At 38.0% G+C, this 20,757-nt stretch overlaps 1 protein-coding gene across 3 annotated transcripts in view; it reads left to right on the forward strand.

Moving 5' to 3' along the window:
• The window catches only part of LOC128659230 (gastrula zinc finger protein XlCGF8.2DB-like), a 38,417-nt gene extending 18,571 nt beyond the window's left edge, over positions 1–19,846 (forward strand). For 2 of the 3 annotated variants that reach the window (XM_053712909.1, XM_053712910.1), the window contains exons 2-3: positions 16,785–16,900; positions 18,130–19,846. In XM_053712909.1, coding sequence (XP_053568884.1) covers positions 16,882–16,900; positions 18,130–19,316 — 1,206 coding nt within the window. In that variant the 5' untranslated portion in view covers positions 16,785–16,881 and the 3' untranslated portion in view covers positions 19,317–19,846. The remainder of the gene's footprint in view (positions 1–16,784; positions 16,901–18,129) is intronic. The other variant, XM_053712911.1, reaches the window with a different exon arrangement.
• The last annotated feature ends 911 nt before the right edge of the window (positions 19,847–20,757 follow it).

A 20,757-nucleotide genomic window follows, 5' to 3' on the forward strand; every position in this document is an offset into this window, starting at 1 on the left:
AGTGTTGTATTAATGAGAATAATAACTTCTGGCATGTTAAACCATGTTGTAGCTACATGATAAATGTTAAAAGGTTTACCTGGGATGTGGAAGTGCAGGGGTTGTCAGCTATTCTGCATCTAATTGAAAGCAAAAGAACAGCTAGTTCCCAAGCAAACTACTGAACTGAATGCTATGACATCACAAGTCCTTTAGCAAAATGGGAACTCTAATTTATGTTTGACAGTGTTTTGACAGATGCTAGAAGTGTAATTCCAAAAAAAGAACAATTGTATTTGTCATTAAAGATTTGTATCCCTATGTCACAATGTATATACAATGATAATGAATCACACACGCCTGCCCTTTTTCTTATTCCATAAAAAAAAGTAAATTAACAGAACTGAGTCGGTTGTGCCAAACTGGAGAATGGGTAATAAAGGGATTATCTATCTTTTTAAACATTAAAAATTCTGGAGTAAACTGTCCCTTCAAATTACAGGAAAAGGTAGCAAAATAAATAGAGCATATTGCAAAGGTTTTATTACTATTGATCACATTGTAAACTCATAGGGTTTTTGCACTTATTGCATTTAATGGGACAGTCAAGTCAAAACTAAACTTCAAAGGGACACTCAAGTCAAAAATAAACTCTCATGATTCAGACAGAGCAGCTGTTTTAAACAATTTTCTTTAATTAATTTAACAAAATGTGCACAGTCTTTTTTTATATTTATACTTTTTGAGTCACCGGCTAACACTGAGCATGTGCAAGAATTCACAGAATATACTTATATGCATTTGTGATTGGCTGCTGGCTGTCACATGAGGCAGTGGGAGTAGAAATAGAAATAACTAAATAAAATTGTCAGGGAAAAAAATCTACTACTCATTTGAAGTACAGACTACAGTGCTATTGCATTGTCTTTTTATTATGCATCTGTTGAATATGCAAACCTACTGTTTTTACTGCCCCTTTAATGATTCAGATAAGGTCACTGTCATTTTAAACAACTTTCCAGTTTAGTTTTATCATCAAATTTGCTTTGTTCTCTTGGTATTCTTAGTTGAAAGCTAAACATAGGTAGGCTCATATGCTCATTTCTAAGCACTTGAAGGCTGCCTCTTATATCAGTGAATTTCACACAGCTAGACAATGCTAGTTCATGTGTGCCATATAGATAACATTGTGCTCACTCCCTTCCCTATCTCCCTTCTTACTTTATCTACCTCACCTTCCCCAGCACCTATTCCTTCCAGTTACACAACACCTTGTGCTGATTGTCACATTCTCCCTTACCTATTTGTGTATTCTCAGATGATATTGTGTTTTGTTTTATATTATGTCTGTTATTAACTGTTTTATATCTCTTGTTACTTTACTGGTCTGTGTTTTATTAATATCTCTCTGTTTCCTCTTGTTATGTGTGTGTATATATATAACCCATTAGCAAAAATAACTTACTTTAACCCCTTAAGGACCGGGCATTTAAGACTTAGGGGCCAATTTATCAATGTCTGTCCGTCATAATACGCTGTAGCGTATCATATCCGACGGACATCGCTGAATGCCGACAGCATGCACTGTCAGAATTTAACATTGCACAAGATTTAACATTGCAGATTCGTGGCCAATCGGCCGCTAGCAGGGGATATCAATCAGCCTGACCGTATAGGATTGGGCAGATTGCAGGCCGCAGCCTCAGAGGCAGCAGATCAGTTATGGAACAGCGTTCTTTAGACCGCTGCTTCATAACTGCTGTTTCTGGTGAGCCTGAAGGCTCGAGCAGAATGGAGCTTGATAATTCGGCCCCTAAACCTTCCCCAAAAGACCAGAGCATTTTTACCATTTTTGCAATTACTCCATTTAAACAGAAATAGAGCCTTGTTTTTTTTCTTAACCTATTAAATCATAATAGCTTATTCTATGGCTAGTTACCACCCAAGAAGCTGCCTCTTTTTGCTCATCATGTGCCTTTCACAGAGAAGAACTTTCCTGAAGCATATCAGTCTGATCCTGACTTCACAGTACAGTCCAGCCCCGAAATACCAGGCAATCCCTCTCTGAACGAGAGAAACGGCAAAACCCCAGACGTACGTTTCAGCCTATTGTGGGCCTCGTCAGTGAGGTGCAGCCATATCCCTCTAGGCACACTGAGCAATGAGTCCACATCTGGATTCCCGCATCACACTTGGGGAGACTGCCCGATCCTATATGGTCAGGCTGATTGATACCCCCTGCTAGCGGTCGATTGGCCACAAATCTGCAATGTTAAATGCCAACAGTGTATGCTGTCGGCATTCAGCGATGTCTGTTGGATATGATATGCTACAGCGTATTATGTCGGACCGGCATTGATAAATTGGCCCCTAAGTCTTAAATTCCCGGACCTTAAGGGGTTAAAGTAAGTTTTTTTTCTAATGGATTATATATTCACATATACATACACATGACAATAGGAAACAGAGAGATATTAATAAAAAATGTTGAGCAAAAAGAGGCTGCTTCTCGGGTGGTAACTAGCCATAGAACAAGCTATTATTCGTTCCCAGGTTGAGCGCTTCTCTCTTTTTATTTATGCAAATTATGACACTTAGGGAAGTCTCCCTAAGTGTGATGCGGGAATCCAAACGTGGACCCGTTGCTCAGTGTGCCTAGAGGGATATATGGCTGCACCTCACTGACAAGGCCCACAATAGGCTGAAACGTACGTCTGGGGATTTGCTGTTTCTCTTGTTCAGAGAGGGATTGCCTGGTATTTTGGGCTGGACTGTACTGTGAAGTCAGGATCAGACTGATATGCTTCAGGAAAGTTCTTCTCTGTAAAAGGCACATGTTGAGCAAAAAGAGGCAGCTTCTTGGGTGATAACTAGCCATAGAACAAGCTATTATGCTATTGTTCGTTCCCAGGTTGAGCGCTTCTCTCTTTTTGATTTAACCCAAAGTATTGATCTAGGCCCATTTTGGTATATTTAATTCCACCATTTCACCCCCAAATGCGATTAAATAAAAAAAATCATTAACTTTTTCACAAACTTCATAGTTAAGGTTTTTCTTCTTAATATTATGAGAGTCCATGACATCATTCCTTACTGTTGGGAAATACTGAACCTGGCCACCAGGAGGAGGCAAAGACCCCACAGCCAAAGGCTTAAATACTCCTCCCACTTCCCTCACACCCCAGTCATTCTTTGCCTTTTGTCACAGGAGGCTGGCAGAGAAGTGTCAGAAGATTCGGGGGAGTAGTTCCTTAGGAAGGGTATCTGCCCTTCATCATGGGACTGGAGTTTTATGTAGTCTTGTCAGCCTCTCAGTGAGAGCATTGACAAAAGTTTGAGTCTGGAGATGCAGGGAGAGTCTTTCTGCGAACCCATCCCATGCTTACTAACAGCTCACTCTCGTGAGTGCAAGGCTTCCAGGCAATGTGAATGGGAGGTTGCGTTCGCATTACAACTAATTTGTAATTTGCATATACTGGTTATATTCCTAAAAGCGCAAATTTGTGCTCCACTCGTTATCTAAGCCAAAGTTGGATGCCTGGGATTCTACTTCATTAGTTTAGTGGAATTGGGATGGCTCTGCTGAGGAGCATTGAGCTGTCATTGTAAAGGGAGCAGTGTAATTGTAATGTAAATTGTATGTTACTGTGTATGTGTGTTTTATCTTTGTGTGTGTGTGACTGTGTATGTGTGTTTATCTTTGTGTGTGTGACTGTGCATGTGTGTTTATCTTTGTGTGTGTGTGACTGTGTATGTGTGTTTTATCTTTGTGTGTGTGACTGTGCATGTGTGTTTATCTTTGTGTGTGTGTGACTGTGCATGTGTGTTTATCTTTGTGTGTGTGTGACTGTGTATGTGTGTTTTATCTTTGTGTGTGTGACTGTGCATGTGTGTTTATCTTTGTGTGTGTGTGACTGTGTATGTGTGTTTTATCTTTGTGTGTGTGACTGTGCATGTGTGTTTATCTTTGTGTGTGTGACTGTGCATGTGTGTTTATCTTTGTGTGTGTGTGACTGTGTATGTGTGTTTTATCTTTGTGTGTGTGACTGTGCATGTGTGTTTATCTTTGTGTGTGTGTGACTGTGTATGTGTGTTTTATCTTTGTGTGTGTGACTGTGCATGTGTGTTTATCTTTGTGTGTGTGACTGTGCATGTGTGTTTATCTTTGTGTGTGTGTGACTGTGTATGTGTGTTTATATTTGTGTGTGTGACTGTGTATGTGTGTTTATATTTATGTGTGTGTGACTGTATGTTTGTTTATATTTATGTGTGTTTATATTTGTGTATGTGCAACTGTGTATGTGGGTTTATATTTGTGTGTATGACTGTGTATGTGGGTTTATATTTGTGTGTGTTTATATTTGTGTATGTGTGTTTATAGTTGTGTGTGTGACTGTGTATGTGTGTTTATATTTATGTGTATGTGTGTTTATATGTATGTGTGACTGTATGTGTGTTTATATTGGTGTATGTGTGTTTATAGTTGTGTGTTTATATTTATGTTTGTGACTGTGTATGTGCATTTATATCTGTGTATGTGTGTTTATATTTGTGTGTGTGACTGTGTATGTGTTTATATTTGTGTGTGTGTGTGACTGTGTATGTGTTTATATTTGTGTGTGTGTGTGACTGTGTATGTGTTTATATTTGTGTGTGTGTGTGACTGTGTATGTGTGTTTATATTTGTGTGTGTGTGACTGTGTATGTGTGTTTATGTAAGCATATGTGTATACGTGCATGTGTTTTTGTATATGTGTGTAGTATATATTATGTGTGTGTATATACAGTATCTCACAAAAGTGAGTACACCCCTCACATTTTTGTAAATATTTTATTATATCAAAATGACACCTTGCTACAATGTAAAGTAGTGGGTGTGCAGCCTGTATAACGGTGTAAATTTGCTGTCCCCTCAAAATAACTCAACACATAACCATTAATGTCTAAACCGTTGGCAACAAAAGTGAGTACACCCCTAAGTGTCCGAATTGGGCCCCAAAATGTCAATATTTTGTGTGACCACCATTATTTTCCAGCACTACCTTAACCCTCTTGGGCATGGAGTTCACCAGAGCTTCACAGGTTGCCACTGGAGTCCTCTGCCACTCCTCCATGATGACATCACAGAGCTGGTGGATGTTAGAGACCTTGTGCTCCCCCACCTTCCGTTTGAGGAAGCCCCACAGATGCTCCATAGGGTTTAGGTCTGGAGAAATGCTTGGCCAGTCCATCACCTTTAACCTCAGCTTATTTAGCAAGGCAGTGGTCGTCTTGGAAGTGTTTGGGGTCGTTATCATGTTGGAATACTGCCCTGAGGACCAGTCTCCGAAGAAAGGGGGATCATGCTCTGCTTCAGTATGCCACAGTACATATTGGCATTCATGATTCCCTCAATGAACTGTAGCTCCCTAGTGCCGGCAGCACTCACGCAGGCCCAGACCATGACACTCCCACCACCATACATGACTGTAGTCAAGACACACATATCTTTGTACTCCTCACCTTGTTGCCACCTCACACGCTTGACACCATCTGAACCAAATAAGTTTATGTTGGTCTCATCGGACCACAGGACATGGTTCTAGTAATTCATGTCCTTAGTCTGCTTGTCTTCAGCAAACTGCTTGTTTTCTTGTGCATCAACTTTAGAAGAGGTTTCCTTCTGGGACGACAGCCATGCAGACCAATTTGATGCAGTGTGCAGTGTATGGTCTGAGCACTGACGGGCTGACCCCCCACCCCTTCAACCTCTGCAGCAATGCTGGCAGAACTCATACTTCTATTTCCCAAAGACAATCTCTGGATATGACGCTGAGCACGTGCACTCAACTTCTATGGTCGAGGCCTGTTCTGAGTGGAACCTGTCCTGTGAAACTGCTGTATGGTCTTGCCCACCGTGCTGCGGCTCAGTTTCAGGGTCTTGGCAATCTTCTTATAGCCTAGGTCATCTTTATGTAGAGCAAAAAAAAAAATGTTTAGCTCCTCAGAGAGTTCTTTGCCATGAGGTGTCATGTTGAACTTACAGTGACTAGTTTGAGATAGTGTGAGAGCGATAACACCAAATTTAACAAACCTGCTCACCATTCATACCTGAGACCTTGTAAGACTAATGCGACACATGACACCAGGGAGGGAAAATAGCTAATTGGGCCCAATTTGGACATTTCCACTTTGTTGTGTACTCACTTTTGTTGCCAACAGTTTAGACATTAATGGCTGTGTGTTGAGTTATTTTGAGGGGACAGCAAATTTACACTGTTATACAGGCTGTACACTCACTACTTTACATTGTAGCAAAGTGTAATTTCTTCAGTGTTATCACATGAAAATATATAATAAAATATTTACAAAAATGTGAGGGTGTACTCACTTTTGTGAGATACTGTGTGTATGTATATATATATATATATATATATATATATATATATATATATATATATACATATATATATTCTGTATATAAATGAAAGTCAAAAATAAAGGACCAATCAATGCAGTACAACTGCATAATTAACAAGTGCATAATAAAGAGACAATACCACCTACTCTGAATTTCAAATAAGCAGTAGAGTTTTTTTCTGACAAATATTTTTTTTCTCCCATTTTCCGGCCCCCTATCATGTGACAGACATCAACAAATCACAAGCTAGCACTGTATATGTATAGCCTGTGAGCTTATGCACATGCTCAGTAGCACTTTGTTCCCCAGAAGGTGTATATAAAAATATTGTGCAAAATTTGATAATGGAAGTAAAGTGTCTATAAACTGCAGGTTCTTTCTGAATCATAAAAGTTTATTTGACTTGAGTGCCCCTTTAAACATTCATGATGCAGATAGAGCATTTCTTTTTATAACACTTTAAATTAACTTCTTTTATCGGATGTGCTTTGTTTTCTTTGTATCGCTTGTTTAAAAAGAATATGCACATATCCTACACTAGTGGGAGCTAGCTGCTGATTGGTGCCTGCACACATTTATCTCTTGTAATTAGATAACTAGATGTGCTCAGCTAGCTCCCAGTAGTGTATTGCTGCTCCTATATATGTATCTCATATGTATCTAATAACAGGTTAATATTATAAATCTGTTTGCAACTCAGTTCTGTTAAAATAACAATTTCCATTAATAAAAACATTATATAATGCTGTATCCTGAGATATTTCAGGACACAACAGAAAAATCTCTCACATTTAAATAAACAGTTAGTTTCCTCCTTACTTATCCATATGATAATCACACCCTGAGGGGGAGGCAGGGACTCTGTATTCATGTGACACCAGAGGTGACAATAGACATCTATATGAGAACAAAAGTCCAGGTGTGACCCTCTCATTGTCTCCCAACTGACAAGTTGTACGCATGTGAGTCACACAGAGAAAGGTGACACTCTCACATTAGTATAAATATCTGTGTAACACTCAATGATATCACAGGAGGAACCAGAGAGACTTCATACTTACAGAGCTTCTGCTAAACGGTAATATGCAAACCCTGATATAAATCTTTATTAACAGCCTCACACTGTTGTGTTTTATATAATGATGAGAAAATGTTGTTCTGCACAGGTGGCCCTCGGTTTACAACGGTTCAATTTGCACCGTTTCAGAATAGCAACCTTTTTCTTTCATGTAATTAGCAAGAGTCCATGAGCTAGTGACGTATGGGATATACATTCCTACCAGGAGGGGCAAAGTTTCCCAAACCTCAAAATGCCTACAAATACACCCCTCACCACACCCACAATTCAGTTTTACAAACTTTGCCTCCGATGGAGGTGGTGAAGTAAGTTTGTGCTAGATTCTACGTTGATATGCGCTCCGCAGCAAGTTGGAGCCCGGTTTTCCTCTCAGCGTGCAGTGAATGTCAGAGGGATGTGAGGAGAGTATTGCCTATTTGAATGCAGTGATCTCCTTCTATGGGGTCTATTTCATAGGTTCTCTGTTATCGGTCGTAGAGATTCATCTCTTACCTCCCTTTTCAGATCGACGATATACTCTTATATATACCATTACCTCTGCTGATTCTCGTTTCAGTACTGGTTTGGCTTTCTACAAACATGTAGATGAGTGTCCTGGGGTAAGTAAATCTTATTTTCTGTGACACTCTAAGCTATGGTTGGGCACTTTGTTTATAAAGTTCTAAATATATGTATTCAAACATTTATTTGCCTTGACTCAGAATGTTCAACTTTCCTTATTTTTCAGACAGTCAGTTTCATATTTGGGATAATGCATTTGATTTAATCATTTTTTCTTACCTTCAAAAATTTGACTCTTTTTCCCTGTCGGCTGTTAGGCTCGCGGGGGCTGAAAATGCTTTATTTTATTGCGTCATTCTTGGCGCGGACTTTTTTGGCGCAAAAATTCTTTTCCGTTTCCGGCGTCATACGTGTCGCCGGAAGTTGCGTCATTTTTTTGACGTTATTTTGCGCCAAAAATGTCGGTGTTCCGGATGTGGGCGTCGCTTTTGTCTCCACATTATTTAAGTCTCATTTTTCATTGCTTCTGGTTGCTAGAAGCTTGTTCTTTGGCATTTTTTCCCATTCCTGAAACTGTCATTTAAGGAATTTGATCAATTTTGCTTTATATGTTGTTTTTTCTCTTACATATTGCAAGATGTCTCACGTTGCATCTGAGTCAGAAGATACTACAGGAAAATCGCTGTCTAGTGCTGGATCTACCAAAGCTAAGTGTATCTGCTGTAAACTTTTGGTAGCTATTCCTCCAGCTGTTGTTTGTATTGATTGTCATGACAAACTTGTTAATGCAGATAATATTTCCTTTAGTAAAGTACCATTGCCTGTTGCAGTTCCTTCAACATCTAAGGTGTAGAATGTTCCTGATAACATAAGAGATTTTGTTTCTGAATCCATAAAGAAGGCTATGTCTGTTATTTCTCCTTCTAGTAAACGTAAAAAATCTTTTAAAACTTCTCTCCCTACAGATGAATTTTTAAATGAACATCATCATTCTGATTCTGATGACTCTTCTGGTTCAGAGGATTCTGTCTCAGAGGTTGATGCTGATAAATCTTCATATTTATTTAAAATGGAATTTATTCGTTCTTTACTTAAAGAAGTTCTAATTGCTTTAGAAATAGAGGATTCTGGTCCTCTTGATACTAATTCTAAACGTTTGGATAAGGTATTTAAATCTCCTGTGGTTATTCCAGAAGTTTTTCCTGTTCCTAATGCTATTTCTGCAGTAATTTCCAAAGAATGGGATAAATTGGGTAATTCATTTACTCCTTCTAAACGTTTTAAGCAATTATATCCTATGCCGTCTGACAGATTAGAATTTTGGGACAAAATCCCTAAAGTTGATGGGGCTATTTCTACCCTTGCTAAACGTACTACTATTCCTACGTCAGATGGTACTTCGTTTAAGGATCCTTTAGATAGGAAAATTGAATCCTTTCTAAGAAAAGCTTATCTGTGTTCAGGTAATCTTCTTAGACCTGCTATATCTTTGGCTGATGTTGCTGCAGCTTCAACTTTTTGGTTGGAAACTTTAGCGCAACAAGTAACACATCATGATTCTCATGATATTATTATTCTTCTTCAGCATGCTAATAATTTTATCTGTGATGCCATCTTTGATATTATCAGAGTTGATGTCAGGTTTATGTCTCTAGCTATTTTAGCTAGAAGAGCTTTATGGCTTAAGACTTGGAATGCTGATATGGCTTCTAAATCAACTCTACTTTCCATTTCTTTCCAGGGTAACAAATTATTTGGTTCTCAGTTGGATTCTATTATTTCAACTGTTACTGGTGGGAAAGGAACTTTTTTACCACAGGATAAAAAATCTAAAGGTAAAAACAGGGCTAATAATCGTTTTCGTTCCTTTCGTTTCAACAAAGAACAAAAGTCTGATCCTTCATCCTCAGGAGCAGTTTCAGTTTGGAAACCATCTCCAATCTGGAATAAATCCAAGCCAGCCAGAAAGGCAAAGCCTGCTTCTAAGTCCACATGAAGGTGCGGCCCTCATTCCAGCTCAGCTGGTAGGGGGCAGGTTACGTTTTTTCAAGGAAATTTGGATCAATTCTGTTCACAATCTTTGGATTCAGAACATTGTTTCAGAAGGGTACAGAATTGGTTTCAAGATGAGACCTGCAAAGAGATTTTTTCTTTCCCGTGTCCCAGTAACTCCAGTAAAAGCTCAAGCATTTCTGAATTGTGTTTCAGATCTAGAGTTGACTGGAGTAATTATGCCAGTTCCAGTTCAGGAACAGGGGATGGGGTTTTATTCAAATCTCTTCATTGTACCAAAGAAGGAGAATTCCTTCAGACCAGTTCTGGATCTAAAAATATTGAATCGTTATGTAAGGATACCAACGTTCAAGATGGTAACTGTAAGGACTATCTTGCCTTTTGTTCAGCAAGGGAATTATATGTCCACAATAGATTTACATGATGCATATCTGCATATTCCGATTCATCCAGATCATTATCAGTTCCTGAGATTCTCTTTTCTGGACAAGCATTACCAGTTTGTGGCTCTGCCGTTTGGCCTAGCTACAGCTCCAAGAATTTTTACAAAGGTTCTCGGTGCCCTTCTGTCTGTAATCAGAGAACAGGGTATTGTGGTATTTCCTTATTTGGACGATATCTTGGTACTTGCTCAGTCTTTACATTTAGCAGAATTTCATACGAATCTACTTGTGTTGTTTCTTCAAGATCATGGTTGGAGGATCAATTTACCAAAAAGTTCATTGATTCCTCAGACAAGGGTAACCTTTCTGGGTTTCCAGATAGATTCAGTGTCCATGACTCTGTCTTTAACAGACGAGACGTCTAAAACTGATTGCAGCTTGTCGAAACCTTCAGTCACAATCATTCCCTTCGGTAGCCTTATGCATGGAAATTCTAGGTCTTATGACTGCTGCATCGGACGCGATCCCCTTTGCTCGTTTTCACATGCGACCTCTTCAGCTTTGTATGCTGAATCAATGGTGCAAGGATTACACAAAGATATCTCAATTAATATCTTTAAAACCGATTGTTCGACACTCTCTAACGTGGTGGACAGATGACCATCGTTTAATTCAGGGGGCTTCTTTTGTGCTTCCGACCTGGACTGTAATTTCAACAGATGCAAGTCTCACAGGTTGGGGAGCTGTGTGGGGATCTCTGACGGCACAAGGAGTTTGGGAATCTCAGGAGGTGAGATTACCGATCAATATTTTGGAACTCCGTGCAATTTTCAGAGCTCTTCAGTTTTGGCCTCTTCTGAAGAGAGAATCGTTCATTTGTTTTCAGACAGACAATGTCACAACTGTGGCATACATCAATCATCAAGGAGGGACTCACAGTCCTCTGGCTATGAAAGAAGTATCTCGAATTTTGGTTTGGGCGGAATCCAGCTCCTGTCTAATCTCTGCGGTTCATATCCCAGGTGTAGACAATTGGGAAGCGGATTATCTCAGTCGCCAAACGTTGCATCCGGGCGAATGGTCTCTTCACCCAGAGGTATTTCTTCAGATTGTTCAAATGTGGGAACTTCCAGAAATAGATTTGATGGCGTCCCATCTAAACAAGAAACTTCCCAGGTATCTGTCCAGATCCCGGGATCCTCAGGCGGAGGCAGTGGATGCATTATCACTTCCTTGGAAGTATCATCCTGCCTATATCTTTCCGCCTCTAGTTCTTCTTCCAAGAGTAATCTCCAAGATTCTGAAGGAATGCTCGTTTGTTCTGCTGGTAGCTCTGGCATGGCCTCACAGGTTTTGGTATGCGGATCTTGTCCGGATGGCCTCTTGCCAACCGTGGACTCTTCCGTTAAGACCAGACCTTCTGTCACAAGGTCCTTTTTTCCATCAGGATCTGAAATCCTTAAATTTAAAGGTATGGAGATTGAACGCTTGATTCTTGGTCAAAGAGGTTTCTCTGACTCTGTGATTAATACTATGTTACAGGCTCGTATATCTGTATCTAGAGAGATATATTATAGAGTCTGGAAGACTTATATTTCTTGGTGTATTTCTCATCATTTTTCTTGGCATTCTTTTAGAATACCGAGAATTTTACAGTTTCTTCAGGATGGTTTAGATAAAGGTTTGTCCGCAAGTTCCTTGAAAGGACAAATCTCTGCTCTTTCTGTTCTTTTTCACAGAAAGATTGCTATTCTTCCTGATATTCATTGTTTTGTACAAGCTTTGGTTCGTATAAAACCTGTCATTAAGTCAATTTCTCCTCCTTGGAGTTTGAATTTGGTTCTGGGGGCTCTTCAAGCTCCTCCGTTTGAACCTATGCATTCATTGGACATTAAATTACTTTCTTGGAAAGTTTTGTTCCTTTTGGCCATCTCTTCTGCCAGAAGAGTTTCTGAATTATCTGCTCTTTCTTGTGAGTCTCCTTTTCTGATTTTTCATCAGGATAAGGCGGTGTTGCGAACTTCTTTTGAATTTTTACCTAAAGTTGTGAATTCCAACAACATTAGTAGAGAAATTGTGGTTCCTTCATTATGTCCTAATCCTAAGAATTCTAAGGAGAAATCGTTGCATTCTTTGGATGTTGTTAGAGCTTTGAAATATTATGTTGAAGCTACTAAATCTTTCCGAAAGACTTCTAGTCTATTTGTTATCTTTTCCGGTTCTAGAAAAGGCCAGAAAGCTTCTGCCATTTCTTTGGCATCTTGGTTGAAATCTTTAATTCATCTTGCCTATGTTGAGTCGGGTAAAACTCCGCCTCAGAGAATCACAGCTCATTCTACTAGGTCAGTTTCTACTTCCTGGGCGTTTAGGAATGAAGCTTCGGTTGATCAGATTTGCAAAGCAGCAACTTGGTCCTCTTTGCATACTTTTACTAAATTCTACCATTTTGATGTATTTTCTTCTTCTGAAGCAGTTTTTGGTAGAAAAGTACTTCAGGCAGCGGTTTCAGTTTGAATCTTCTGCTTATGTTTTTCGTTAAACTTTATTTTGGGTGTGGATTATTTTCAGCAGGAATTGGCTGTCTTTATTTTATCCCTCCCTCTCTAGTGACTCTTGTGTGGAAAGATCCACATCTTGGGTAGTCATTATCCCATACGTCACTAGCTCATGGACTCTTGCTAATTACATGAAAGAAAACATAATTTATGTAAGAACTTACCTGATAAATTCATTTCTTTCATATTAGCAAGAGTCCATGAGGCCCGCCCTTTTTTTGTGGTGGTTATGATTTTGTATAAAGCACAATTATTCCAATTCCTTATTTTATATGCTTTCGCACTTTTTTATCACCCCACTTCTTGGCTATTCGTTAAACTGAATTGTGGGTGTGGTGAGGGGTGTATTTGTAGGCATTTTGAGGTTTGGGAAACTTTGCCCCTCCTGGTAGGAATGTATATCCCATACGTCACTAGCTCATGGACTCTTGCTAATATGAAAGAAATGAATTTATCAGGTAAGTTCTTACATAAATTATGTTTTTTTCCAGTCATGTGACTGCTATTGAAAAGCATTGAGAAGCAGTGCATTGATTAAAATAGCCAGTAGGTGGAGCTGTCCGCTTGTGGTGCAGCAAAGATATGCAAGCCAAGCAAGCTGAAATTAATCAGTTTAACCAGACCTGAGCTATCGAGCAGCTTGCAAAGGAACAAGATCTTCCTGTCTATAAATCAGTCCAGATTGGAATGCATAGACAGAACTGCTTGCAGAAAAATGCAAGTAAAGTCTGTGTTGTGTGATTATTTTATTAGGTTTATAATGCTGTTTAGCAAATGTTTTTGTTCATTTAACTTAGTTTAATTATATATTCTGTGTTATGTGATGTTTTTATTAGGTTTATAATGCTGTTTAGCATTTAAAGTCTTCATTTCAAAGCTTTAAATATAATGTATTAGGTGTTACTTATGCCAATTTTGAGAGGGGCCTGGAACCTAACTCCCTCACTTCCCATTGACTTACATTATAAACTGGGTTTCAATTTACAACGGTTTTGATTTACAACCATTCCTTCTGGAACCTAACCCCGGCGTAAACTGAGGGCTACCTGTTTTTTTGTTATGATAAAGATAAATATTTCACTTCATATAAGAAACTGAGTTTAAATAAAAAACTCAACAGTACTTATTTAATTTGTTTTCTATATTTTTCATGCTGTGTTAATGAATTTATTGTTTAGTTTATTCCATTAAAAAGCCCAATTTAATACATAATAATTTATAGCATTTTGTAAAATGAATGTTTGTAGCAGAACCAAACCATATTTTGAAGCATGAGGAAGTCTGCCCAATAATACATTTGTGGGTGTTGTTCCTGTTATCCAATGAGCAATATATTTTTAAGTATCAGCCAATTAGAATCCTGTATTTCCCTATAGGTTTATAACTAACTGTAGAGCCCAGATAAACCATTTTCATTTAATATTAGTCTGATGCTGCTATTTGCTCCAGTAATAAATATCACTCAGCTTATGGCCCTGTTGTATCAGTCTAATCATAAATATCTTGTGATCTGCATATTATTTTATTTCTAATGAGGTTATTTTATAATACATTTCTTATTTCTATTAGCTGTACCTGTTTATCATCAGAATGTTTATCCCACTGATCTGTGACTGATTCTTGTTGTTAGTAAAGACCTTAGTGAGTGTATTCTGCACCTTCAGCTGCTGCTGTTTATGTCACATGATCACAGACTTAAAGGGACAGTGTCCTGTACATTTGGTTTTTGCTTAAAAGAACAAGGAAATTCAAATGTATCTCATTATTTAATTAGAACATATTTTAAACAACTTTCCATTTTACTTCTATTTGCATCATTCTCTAGATATCCTTTATTGAAGCAGCAGCAATGCACTACTGGGAGCTAGCTGATCACATAAGGTGAGCCAATGACAAGAGGCTTGTATGTGGGACCACTAATCAGCACCTTTGCCACAAAGGTCTCCAAGGGAATAAAGCAGATTTGATAATAGAAGGAAATTGGAAAGTTGTTTAAATTTGAATCATAAAAGTGTAATTGTGACTTTGCTGTCCCTTTAATGTGTTTCTAATGACTTGTTTTACCGGTGTATAAAATAGTATAAAGTGTATGGGAAATTTCACCTTTAGCTTTAGTTTTTATGAAAAATAACTGTTTGCTGTTTGTAATTTATTTTCATTATTAAATTGTACACAGCCTTTAAATGACTTGAGGCAGCGGCTCCTACTTAGCATATGCAGGAGTTCATATTATCTAAAAATATGAGTCTGTTATTGGCTGATAGCTGTCACATGGTACAGGTGCAGAACTACATTTATCAGAAAACAATCTACTGCTCTTTTTAAATTCATAGTACGTTTTATTGCATTGTATTTTTATTATGCATCTGTGGTTTTGTAATTCTATATGTTATAGTCCTTTTTAAATGGACTGAATTTGCCAAAATAACATATCTCATTATATTATTACTCTATGTAAACACAAACACTTCCTTTTCTTTTCTATATCTAAGATAGCAATTGAAATGAACATTTTAGTGCCTATCTCTCTTATACCCAATTGCAGTGGGATTTAAGACAACACAGTATTGACCAAGATAAGTTAAAGGACTGGGGCACATGCCAAATACAAAATGTCTGATAGTGAGAATTAGTAGGAAGTACAATACCAATACTGCATTATCCAATTTAACTTATATTTAAACAAATTATATTTAACATTTATTTCAGGAGAAAATATTGTTTCATATAAATGACAGAAAACAAAGATTATAATATATTTGTAAAGTTGTGATATGGTCTCACTCATTAATAGATTTTCTACCATTATGTTGTATAGATCTGGGAAGATTCATATTTAAAGTGATAGTAAACACCCGAAATGTTATTGTTTAATAAAATAGATAATCCATTTATGTACTATTCCCTAGTTGTGCATAACCAACACTGTTATAGAAATATACTTTTTACCGCTGTAATTACCTTGTATCTAAGTTTCTGCAGACTGCCTCCTTATCTCAGATCTTTTGACAGACTTGCATTTCAGGCAATTTGTGCTGACTCCTAAATAACTCCACGTGCATGAGCACAATGTTATTTATATGAAACACATGAACACCCTCTAGCTGTGAAAAAAATGTCAAATGCATTTAGATAAGAGGCAGCCTTCTAGGGCTTAGAAATTAGCATAGGAGCCTCCTAGGATTAGCTTTCAACTAAGAATACCAATAGAACAAAGCAAATTTGATGATTAAAATAAATTAGAAAGTTGTTTAAAATGACATGCCCTATCTGAATCATAAACTATTAATTTGGACTTTAATGTCCCTTTTAAGGGGCAATTATAACACACTGTGGGGCCCATTTATCAAGCTCCGTATGGAGCTTGAGGGCCCGTGTTTCTGGTGAGCCTTCAGACTCGCCAGAAACACAAATTATGGAGCATCGGTCTAAAGACCTCTGCTCCATATCCTGTCCGCCTGCTCTGAGGAGGCGGATAGACAATGCTGCAATTTAACCCGATCGGGTTGATTGATACCTCCCTGCTAACGGCCGATTGGCCGCGAATCTGCAGGGGGCGGCGTTGCACCAGCAATTCACAAGAGTTGATGGTGCAATGCTGAATGTGGAGAGCATATTGCTGTCCGCATTCAGCGAGATCTGTCGGACATGATCCGCAATGTCGGATCATGTCCGACAGGCCTTTCATAAATAGGCCCCACAGAGCTAACTGTACTAAATGCTTGTGGCGAATCAACATCACATATGTAATACCCTAATCAGCTGATCTGTATCACATGAATTGTTATGTGTGCCATTAATTATACCATACGTACAGCTAATCAGAACCATTATTTATTATTATCTATTTAAACCATTTAATATACTTTTTACAGACACGGCCAGAGCACTGAGAGATACCAGGTATTGATGTAACTGGAGTGAATAAGGGAACCTTCTTCCTGAGCACAGACATTGGAGCCTGTTATCAGCATGAACTCATATGTGTTAGGTGAGTAAAATAGATATTATGCTGACTTTAATTACTGGTAAAATAGAATAGATCACTCATTAAACAAATATAAACTATTATATTTATATCTGCATCTATTAAGAACATTTGTGTCAGTGACGGTTATAAAGAAGGAGCAACATCCATTGGGATGAGGATCAGGGTAAAACTACTACTCCCCCCTCTGTCCTTTTAGACAGATCATGTCTAACTACTGCCTAACCTCGCCCTCAGACTTCTGTACTCTGAACACCTGCAACTACACCTTCCCCTGCCCTGACCTCGCTCATGGAACACCCATAACTACACTTAAATGACTACCTTGTTCCAAGTGAGTGTTTCCAACACCAGAACCGCCCCTGATTTGTGTGCTTAAAGGGACACTGAACCCAAATTTTTTCTCTCATGATTCAGATAGAGCAGGCAATTTTAAGCAACTTTCTAATTTACTCCTATTATCAAATTTTCTTCATTCTCTTGGTATCTTTATTTGAAATGCAAGAATATAAGTTTAGATGCCGGCCCATTTTTGGTGAACAACCTGGGTTGTCTTTGCTGATTGGTGGATAAATTAATCCACAAATAAAAAAAAGTGCTGCCCAGAGTACTGAACCAAAAAAGCTCTTAGATGCCTTCTTTTTCAAATAAAGATAGCAAGAGAACGAATAAAATTTGTTAATAGGAGTAAATTAGAAAGTTGCTTAAAATTGGATGCTCTATCTGAATCACAAAAGAAAAAATTTGGGTTCAGTTTCCCTTTAATATTGCAGTAAATATTATTAAACTAATAACGTTTTTGGCTGTTTATATAAATTAAACAACCACAGCTGAAAGCTTGAAAGTATTGTAAAATCACTGCTTCTTACCCTCTCAAAACATCTCAAACTGATTAATAGTCTGTAATGATAAAGACATCATGTTCTCGCCCAACTTGTTGAGCGTGAGCTGTGCAGGACTGCATGTGCACTTGCTTGTGCATTGTTAAATGAGGATGGTGGATGCCGCCTCTCTTGCCCAGAATACAGATGTACTTGTTCCCTGGCTGAGAACATTATGCAAAAAATGTTGTAAATTTTTTTGTGATTTACAGGTAAATAAATGTAAAAATAAACACAAAATGGAAGGCATTGTGTTGCGTATTAAAGAATAATATGATTTTTTATTTAAATGGATTATATTATAAAGAATAAATATTGTTATTTTTCTTTATTTCATTTCTTTTTATGTAGACAAACACATGAATAGTTCATATCCATTCTTTACTACAGGAAGCATCAGAATGATACCACAGACTCCAACATTTTTAGACACTAATGACTATTCACAAACATTGGGGATATCACAGCAGATATTTAAAGAACATGGTGAATTGTCAGGAACTGGGCAGCAATCATTATGTACAGAGAGTGATTTAGTCATCAAACAAGAGGACAACATTTATGAGTTTTCTAGTGAAATTATTATCCCAGAGGATAAACCACACACATTTGCTGAGTTTTCAAAACATATTAAAGAAGAGAAAAGTCTACAGTCTAGCCAAATGATTCATACAAAAGACAAACCTTTCAAATGTACAGAATGTGAGAAAAGCTTTAGATATAAGTCTCATCTTCTAGAACACCACACAATTCTCACAGATGAGAAGCCTCACACATGTCCTGAGTGTGGCAAATGTTTTATACAAATGACAAAACTTATAGCTTATGGAAGGACCCACACAGGGGAGAAACCATTTAGCTGTACAGAGTGTGGAAAAAGTTTTACACGAATGTATAATCTGAAAACTCATAAAAAGAATCACAGAGGAGAAAAGCCTTTCACGTGTACAGAGTGTGGAAAAAGTTTTACACAAAAGAGTGATCTGAAAAAGCATGAAAGGATTCACACAGGAGAAAAACCTTTCACATGTACAGAGTGTGGAGAAAGTTTTACACAAAAGAGTGATCTGAAAAAGCATGAAAGGATTCACACAGGAGAAAAACCTTTCACATGTGCAGAGTGTGGAAAAAGTTTTACAGAAAAAAGTAATCTGAGAAAACATGAAAGGATTCACACAGGAGAAAAGCCTTTCACATGTACAGAGTGTGGAAAATGTTTTACAGAAAAAAGTAATCTGAGAAAACATGAAAGGAGTCACACAGGAGAAAAGCCTTTCACATGTACAGAGTGTGGAAGAAGTTTTATACAAAAGAGTGATCTGAAAAAGCATGAAAGGATTCACACAGGAGAAAAGCTGTTCACATGTACAGCGTGTGGGAAAAGTTTTACACGAATAAGTAGTCTGAAAAATCATGAAAGGATTCACACAGGAGAAAAGCCATTCACATGTACAGAGTGTGGAAAAAGTTTTACAGATAAGGGTAATCTGAGAAAACATGAAAGGAGTCACAAGGGAAGAAACCTTTCACATGTTTAGAAAGTGGAAAAAGGGTTTATTGAAATCAGGTATCACAAAACACCAAATATTTACACACAAATAAACTTTATATACACCGTGTACAACCTTTTTACAATTATCCTAAAAAAGACAAACTCTCTAAACAATAACATCAAAAGAGATGTTATTGTAGATAATATTTACTAAATCCCAGTTACAGAAGCCTCAGATTGGAAGTGCTCTCCTGCTGTCCTTTTGTTCCTCTATATACAGTTGTGCTCATAAGTTTACATACCCTGGCAGAATTTATGATTTTTTGGCCATTTTTCAGAGAATATGAATGATAACACAAAAACTTTTCTTTCACTCATGGTTAGTTTTTGGCTGAAGCCATTTATTATGAATCAACTGTGTTTACTCTTTTTTAAATCATAATGACAACAGAAACTCCCCAAATGACCCTGATCAAAGGTTTACATACCCTGGTAATTTTGGCCTGATAACATGCACACACAAGTTGACACAAAGGGGTTTAAATGGCTATTAAATGTAACCATCCTCACCTGTGATCTGTTTGCGTGTAATTAGTGTGTGTGTATAAAAGGTCAATGAGTTTCTGGACTCCTGACAGACCCTTGCATCTTTCATCCAGTGCTGCACTGACGATTCTGAGTCATGGGAAAAGCAAACAAATTGTCAAAGGATCTGTGGGAAAAGGTAGTTGAACTGTATAAAACAGGAAAGGGATATAAAAAGATATCCAAGGAATTGAGAATGCAGATCAGCAGTGTTCAAACTCTAATAAAGAAGTGGAAAATGAGGGGTTCTGTTGAAACCAAACCACGGTCAGGTAGACCAACTAAAATGTCAGCCACAACTGCCAGGAAAATTGTTTGGGATGAAAAGACAAACCCACAAATAACTTCAGGTGAAATACAGGACATGTGGTGTTGCTGTTTCAAGATGCACAATAAGGAGGCACTTGAAGAAAGATGGGCTGCATGGTCGAGTAGCCGGAAGAAAGCCATTACTATGCAAATGTCACAAAGTATCCCGCTTACAATACGCCAAACAGCACAGAGACAAGCCTCAAACCTTCTGGCACAAAGTAATTTGGAGTGATCAGACCAAAATTGAGCTTTCTTTCATGTAATTAGCAAGAGTCCATGAGCTAGTGACGTATGGGATATACAGTCCTACCAGGAGGGGCAAAGTTTCCCAAACCTCAAAATGCCTATAAATACACCCCTCACCACACCCACAATTCAGTTTTACAAACTTTGCCTCCGATGGAGGTGGTGAAGTAAGTTTGTGCTAGATTCTACGTTGATATGCGCTCCGCAGCAAGTTGGAGCCCGGTTTTCCTCTCAGCGTGCAGTGAATGTCAGAGGGATGTGAGGAGAGTATTGCCTATTTGAATGCAGTGATCTCCTTCTACGGGGTCTATTTCATAGGTTCTCTGTTATCGGTCGTAGAGATT

The sequence above is a fragment of the Bombina bombina genome, chromosome 5 (assembly GCF_027579735.1).
Source record: "Bombina bombina isolate aBomBom1 chromosome 5, aBomBom1.pri, whole genome shotgun sequence".
Lineage (NCBI taxonomy): Eukaryota > Metazoa > Chordata > Amphibia > Anura > Bombinatoridae > Bombina > Bombina bombina.